The sequence below is a fragment of the Metopolophium dirhodum genome, chromosome 1 (genome assembly GCF_019925205.1).
Source record: "Metopolophium dirhodum isolate CAU chromosome 1, ASM1992520v1, whole genome shotgun sequence".
Lineage (NCBI taxonomy): Eukaryota > Metazoa > Arthropoda > Insecta > Hemiptera > Aphididae > Metopolophium > Metopolophium dirhodum.
The window spans coordinates 100,165,792-100,173,301 of NC_083560.1; the positions used below are offsets into that span (position 1 = coordinate 100,165,792).

The 7,510-nt window shown below is 28.4% G+C and overlaps 1 protein-coding gene across 1 annotated transcript; it reads left to right on the forward strand.

Moving 5' to 3' along the window:
* Positions 1-2,380: 2,380 nt before the first annotated feature.
* On the forward strand, positions 2,381-3,113 carry LOC132933846 (uncharacterized). Its single transcript, XM_061000117.1, has 2 exons — positions 2,381-2,892; positions 2,957-3,113. Exons 1-2 carry the CDS (start codon positions 2,381-2,383, stop codon positions 3,111-3,113), a joined length of 669 nt encoding a protein of 222 aa, XP_060856100.1.
* Positions 3,114-7,510: the final 4,397 nt, after the last annotated feature.

Below are 7,510 nucleotides of genomic sequence, written 5' to 3' on the forward strand. Positions count from 1 at the left end.
TTATTTGTACATTGTGTAAGAGGACGCTACGCAGAAATTTGTTGTTTCCGTCTTACAAGTGCGTACATGCAAGTTTACGCTCAGCAGATCACGTTTAACTTCGTTAGTTTAAAAATTGGAGTGAATCGACCTATAATGAAACTTGATGGTAAGAACGTTATCTGTGGTACCTACATACGGTTTTTACGATAGTTCAGCTTTTAAGCGATTTATTAGCATTTTTAATTTACTCTAAATTATATTATATGCATAACTTACTTAAAAATTGAACCATCGTAAAAATCCCACATACAAACACTAATAATGTTCTTACCATCAAGTTTCACTGTAATTTTTAAACTATAGTTACGGAGCTAAACGTGATCTGCTGAGCAAAAGAACAAAAGAAAAATTAAGGAAAAACTGGAATTTTTACGCAAATCTGTTTTCGAGAAAATCGATTTTGGTTTTTGGTGTAACTCTAAAACAAATGACCGCAGGGACATGACATTTTGACTGAATGTTTATAATTGCATTTCCTATACAGTATACACCATAACATTTTCCAAATATTTTGACTTATTTTGAGCTGTTTACGGACATAGTAAATTTCCATTTTTTTTAGTTTTTTTTCCTATAAATATCAATAAAATTTTATCTGTTGAGTAAAAAAGCTTGAAAATGTAATAGAAGGCTCCTAGGTTATTGTTTCAAAAGCAGATGAAAAAAATTAAAAATCCTTAGTCACAGTTTTTATTTATTAGCATTTAAAGTTCAAATTTTGACAAAATACGGAAAAATCACGAAATTTATCAAATTATTTTGAGTTGAGAATTCATAAAAATTTTTCTTTTTAAATCTAAGATTTGAAAATGTAATATAAGATTACTCATAAGTTTGTTTACCTTTATCAAAAAAAAAAAAAATATCTACAAGAAACTTAAATTAAATTTTTATGAGCGTTTGAAATTTATATTTTTACAACATTTGATATTCACTCGATTTCTCATGTAACAATTTTCTTATTTTATTGTAATTAAAAAACGAATGACTGTAAATACTTGAAAATTTCACTGAATGTTTATATTTGCATTTTTTATACACCATAAAATTTTAAAAATATTTTGACTCTTTTTGAGCTGTTTACGGACATTGGATGTTTTCAATTTTTTTAGTTTTTTTTCTATAAATATCAATAAAATTGTATTTGTTGGGTAAAAAGCGTGAAAATGTAATATAAGGCTCCTGATATATCATTCTAATAGCAGTTAAAAAAATATTAAAAATACATATGCACAATTTTTTTTTATAAGCATTTAAAGTTCAAATTTTGACAACATTTATCAAATTTATAATTTATTAATTATTTTGTAGTTAAAAATGTATAAAATGTTTAACTTTTATGGCTAAGGATTGAAAATTTAAAACAAGGCTCCACGTAAATAGATTATATATAAATTACTTTATTCACAATAATATCATCAAATATACTTGGTAAATTCATAGGCTGACTGACCGTTTTCGCTCAGAATCGTTTTTCTTATATTTTTATTTCAATTACCATACTTACTTGATTAAAAATCAAGAAAGTAAAATGCGACTGCTTTATATCAAATTTTTAAATGTAATAGCTGTTTCCATAATGCTACCCCAAGTCCAAACAAATAATAAATTGCATGCTTTAAAATTATTTTTATTATTATTATAATTCATTATTTTTCTTTATTAATAATGTACAGTATAAATGTATAGTTATTAAAACGATAAAATACATAGACGTATATTAATTTATCTAATAATCTATTAATTAAATAAATAACTATGCATTTCTATTAATACAAATTATACACGTATTACATTTTTCGTCATGGTATGTACAGATTACGAAATAAGTTCCGTAAAACTAAATATCCGTGTCCGTTTCGTGAAAAGTTATGCACGTTGAGAAAATATTTAAAAATCAAAAATGTATTGTATTTTTCCTTACAGAAATGATGGTTAGTACATTAAGGGGTTAAAATATGTTAAAATAATATGAACTTTTGATATTCCAAAAATGTTAATTGTTAACACTTTTTGAAATATTGAGTATCTTACGTTAGATATTAAATGGATTACCTTGTACGTAAAGTTTACTTATTATATATCTTATTTTATAATCAAAAACATGTTATCATTATAAATAGGTACCTACTGTACATTTTGGTAGAAATTATTTTTGGAAATAGTTAAAATATTTGTTGTTTGAAAATTAAACCGTTATTGAGACGTGTAGCTGGCTGGTCATTGTTGCTAACGATGGTGACATATTTTGAATAAACTAAACAAAATTGAAATACTCAGTCTTAGACGAAAAATTATTCAATCGATTTTTAAAACCAAACATATACTAAAACAAACAATGAGTGAATTATCGAAGGTCAAATTGGTTTCAGGTGACAGGAAAAAAACTCAAAATGGAAAAGGACACGTAGTTAAAAAAATCTACCGAAAGGTCGCAGAAAAACAAACGGATGATATTGGAAAACTGTCGGTGAACGTTGGAACCAACCACGCAATAAATGTGGTCACGGAAGCAAAACCCAAAATACAACAGAAAGCACTGAATGCCCCAAAAAAGGCTGTTAAAAAATTGATCTCGCAATCGGTAGCAAAATCACCGGCGCAAAAACCGTCTACAAAAAAAAACCTGGCCACAAAACAACCGTTAATCAAAATTCAAAAGCCTCACTCTAATAAGAAGTCTCCAGGGGTGAGAAATCCAAATTCCACCACCGTGAATAAAGTTGAAACGAAGAGGATAAAACCAGCGAAACGTGTTGTAAAAGCAATTCCGATGATTGTTACATTGCCGAGAGATACAACGTCACACCAGGAGGACAGAACGAAACTAACTAATCCAACTGAAAAACAGTAAGTAAACGCGTGGACAAATTCGTTCAATTTTTTTAATTGAAAATACAATTACGTTAACTAGGCCAGTAAAGGTCAAGCGAGTGTTGAGGAAAAAACTTTTGTCATCGTTGAATGGGAAAACTACGAAACCCAAGAACGTTAGCTCGATGGCTGTAGAGACCGTACTACCCATCAGTAACAATGCGAAACTGTTTCCGGCCATGACCAAACAAATATGACAAATTATTTAAAAATATATATAAATTAAGCATACATTTTAAACTCGTTTATATTGGTTTAATATAAAATAGATCCTTTATTTATTGTCAATATGAGACTAGAGTTGCGGAAGACTAAAAATACGATCTTGTAGGAATGTATTTATGTATATATGTGGCTGTGTGTCTCGTAGACTCGTGACAAAGGACTGTGTAGCTTTCAAACACCTATTTTCAAACAGAGCTCTATACCCGTGAATGTCTGCGCATGCGTACACAAAATTGTAAATCTCTCTTGCTTTTTCCTCGACACGTGAAAATAATAATAACAATAAAATATTAAAATGTAAGTATTATTATTATTAAAATACCTTACATTAAAAAAAAAATGTATGTACAATTAGAACAATTTATTCAAGTACATAATATTCAACAATATTAAACTAACCTACACGAAAAAGTCAGGCGTGGCCAAAGAGAGAGTGCTGCTGCCCGAGTCACGGTTATAGAGCGTGCGAGCGTGCTGTGGCCTTGGCATAGAGCAGTGGTTCCCAAACTTATTTAGCCACACAATTATTTTTCAAGCAGTATTTTATTAAAATAAAAAAATTCTTACAAATCATTCTAATATACTATCAGCCAAAAATGTCAATTTCTGACTTAAGACATTTATACAACACACCAAGGATATGTTCATATTCATATTCAGCGTTTCCAGTACTGCCTATATCACCACTTACCAGTATTTGAAAACGATATTACCATATTATAGTCCATATAACTATAATGTATCTTTAAACTACAAATTTATGACAGTAATATAGGTATATAAAAAAAAGAAAATGTTTAAACAATTATTGCCCCTAAAATTAAAAAAAAAATTTTATAATTTAATATTACATAATAAACAAATATAATAAAGATTACTGATTAATTAACCATGAAAACTAAGGTGCTTACAGCTAAACAAAATTAAAAAAATCAAAACCATATTTCTCATCAACTGTATTTTAGAATAATAGTTTGGAGTCTTTTCCCCGACAACCTGTTGTGTTCATTCGATAAGATGGCTCCGGTTCGGAGAAATGTCTGCACAGAAAGAACTGATATAGCCATGCCAAAAAAATTTTCGCGCTTTCTTTTAGTGGGAATACAATTTTCATTTCTTGCAAAGTTTCAATAGGATCTTGTGAAACATTGGTAACTGGAGTTGATAAATATTGCATTACCATTTTGTCATTTCTTGATTTCGAAGACATACGAGTTGTAGACAATCTTTTTTTTGATTTTTGGTGTGCCAAATTGTTACGATGCTTCCATAAACCAAACTATTTTTCTACAATATCCGGTTGATCATATTCTTCAAAACTTTTTTTATGGTTTTTTAGAATTATTGGACGTATGAACAATTTATGGGATTCCTTGTTTTAAATTTTTGATCAGCTATAAAAACTGAACATTATATAAATTAGTATCTACAAAATAATTTGCAAATTGTTGATGAATTTTTATGAATTTTGTCAACATTTAAACATTTTTCATGTGCCTTTGAAACAATATCCTAGGAGCCTTCTATTAAATTTTCAAGCTTTTTTAACCAACAAAAAAAAATTTATTGATAATTATAGAAAAAAACTAAAAAAAATGGAAACTGAAAATGTCCGTAAACAGCTCAAAATAAGTCAAAATATTTGGAAAATGTTATGGTGTATAGAAAATGCTAATATAAATATTCTGTCAAAATGTCATGTACCTATGATCATTTGTTTTAGAGTGGCACTAAAAACCAAAATCAATTCTCTAGAAAACAGATTTTGCGTAAAAATTCCCGTTTTTCCTTAATTTTTCCTTTGTTTTTCACGTCGCTTTGAAAACTACTGGAAATTTTTACTTTTGACCCCCTCCCCCCCCCCCCCCAAAGTACCAACTAGATTCACTTTCCTATCAGAAAAGTTACTGTTGAAGAAAATCCAAGCACTTTTACTGTCCTAAAAGGTGATGACAGACACAAACAAAAAAAATAAATTAAAAATAAACACTTCATTGTAAAATCAATACATTCATCGCTTCGCTCAGAATCTAAAAACTTAAAACATTTTAAACTGAGAGTGCTCGTTAAGATATACATGAAGATGGCCCCCCGACTTTGTGCAAACATTTTCGAAATTATTTTAACAATTATAAAAACAATTTTTAATTAATTGTAAATTCAATACCCGAATTTGTAAATTATCAGAAAACTTAGAAATTCAAAAACAAAGTCGTGGGCCAAGTTCACACAGCCCCCCGACTTTGATCGATCGGCTTCGAACAAAATTGTAATCAATCGTAAATTAATTGTAAATAATTGTAAATTAAATTTGCAAATTTCTAAATCAGCAGAAAACTTAGAAATCAAAAAAACAAAATTAGGGGCCCAAGTTCACGCGGCCCTCGACATCGGCCGATCGAGTCCAGCAATCTGACCAATTATACGTTTGCTGATTTTGAGTTATTAGTCATTAGTATATCACTTGTGATATTTTTCCTTTTTTTTTTATTAAATATAAATTTTTTTTTATAATCGATTTTTATTGATTTATAACATTGATTTTGAATGAGTTTTTACCAAACAGAATTTTTATAAAGATCTTTATTCAATTTAGATTTTTTTATCAAACATTTTTTATTTAACTTTTTTATCAAATACAGATTTTTATATATGGAATTTTTACCAAATAAATTTCTTATATTGAGATAATAGATCTTATATTTCATTCTATTCAATTTTTTTTTTTATCAAATAATGTTTAAATTAATATTGATAAAATCGCTAGTATCACAGGAGTGGATATAAAATATGTCATTGAACGGAATAGTTGAGTTGTAAATTGAAAAGGCAACAAATACACTTTTATATATATTCAATGTGAGTTTTATATTATTCAATTCTTTAAAAATGTTTTTTACTCCTATGGTTGTTTTATGATGAACATTGTCCCAAGTGTTGCTGGAGAATAGAAGGCAGGTATCATCTGCATAAGTGGTAATTAGACCATCAATATTTAAATTACAAATGTTGTTTATATATAGGATGAACAAAACAGGACTTAAAACACTACCTTGGGGTACTCCGTATTTGATAACTCCCTCATAGCTTAAGACGCTATTAATCGATACCACTTGCTTTCTATTCATTAAAGAACTATCGAACCACATAAGGCTATCTTTTGTTATTCCGAAACTAGGTGGGATTTTTAAAAGTTCCTGCATGGTTTACTGTGTCGAAAGCTTTCGCCAAATCTAAGAAGACTGCTATTATTATTTTTACTTTGGTCTAGCTCTTTGTACAACAATTTTATCGTAGTATATAGAGCTCCAGTCGTGCTTTTACCAGGACAAAAACCAAATTGATTTTTGGATAATAGTTTATTCTTTTCTAAAAATGTTATAAGTCTGGTTTTTATAATTTTTTCAAAATTACAAAGCATAAATATAGGTCTATAGTCTAATATTCTCTTTATTTCCAGTTTTATATAAAGGTTTCACGATTGCAATTTAAAATTTGTCCGGGAAAATACCTTGTTTTAAGCATAAATTTAGTAAAAATATGAGTGGATCTACAATGTAAGGCGTAATAAGTATTACAAGCTTGACCGATAATTTATCAAATCCAGCTACGGTTTTATCTTTAAAATTATTTATTATATTAAGGACCTCTGTTCTTTCTATAATTTTTAAGAAATCTTGATTAAAAGAAACATTTTGAGAATTTGAAATATTGTCATTAACGTTATGCGAATTATTTTTGAATTTAGTAGTTAGGTCTTCCCCAATACCTAAGGAAAAAGAGTTGAAAATATTAGCTGTATTTAAAGGGTCTACTTGGGTGTTAATTATTTGACCATTGCTTTCAATATTATTTTTTCAATATAGATTTATTAATGAAGGAATATTGTTAATCTTCATGTAAAAATACAATTGCTTGAAAATAATATTCAAACAAGTAATAAGTCTTTATTAAATTGTAAAAATTGTATGTCGGAGCTATTTAATGACTGTGCTGAAACTAGTACAGCAATCGGTATCCAGGGGCTTGACGTGGTCCAATTAAAAGCTGAAATAAATCGTATAACCAGAATATTTGATGCAAATTCATTAGCGAATCATGGAACATATATTTCGGAATTAAATTCACGTTTGGTAATCTTGGAAAGGAAAAATATTAAGAAAATTTAATTTCACATTTTGGTTAGATTCATGTGGTATTGAAAAATAATTTCAGTCGAGTTGTATACACCATCGTTTTTGGTAGTCCTATGCCAGTGTTATAAATATGTCCGTGTTATAAAATATTATACATATTTATAGTAATTTTTGTATACATTTAATAAATCTGAAATTATGTCGTCGGCTATCGCAGACATGCAATGCGTTCT

Bases quoted from the DNA above. Each gene is read 5' to 3' on its own strand.
- LOC132933846 (XM_061000117.1), top strand. From the start codon at position 2,381: ATGAGTGAATTATCGAAGGTCAAATTGGTTTCAGGTGACAGGAAAAAA. The intron at 2,893-2,956 runs GTAAGTAAACGC...TACGTTAACTAG, and splicing joins ACTAATCCAACTGAAAAACA to GCCAGTAAAGGTCAAGCGAG.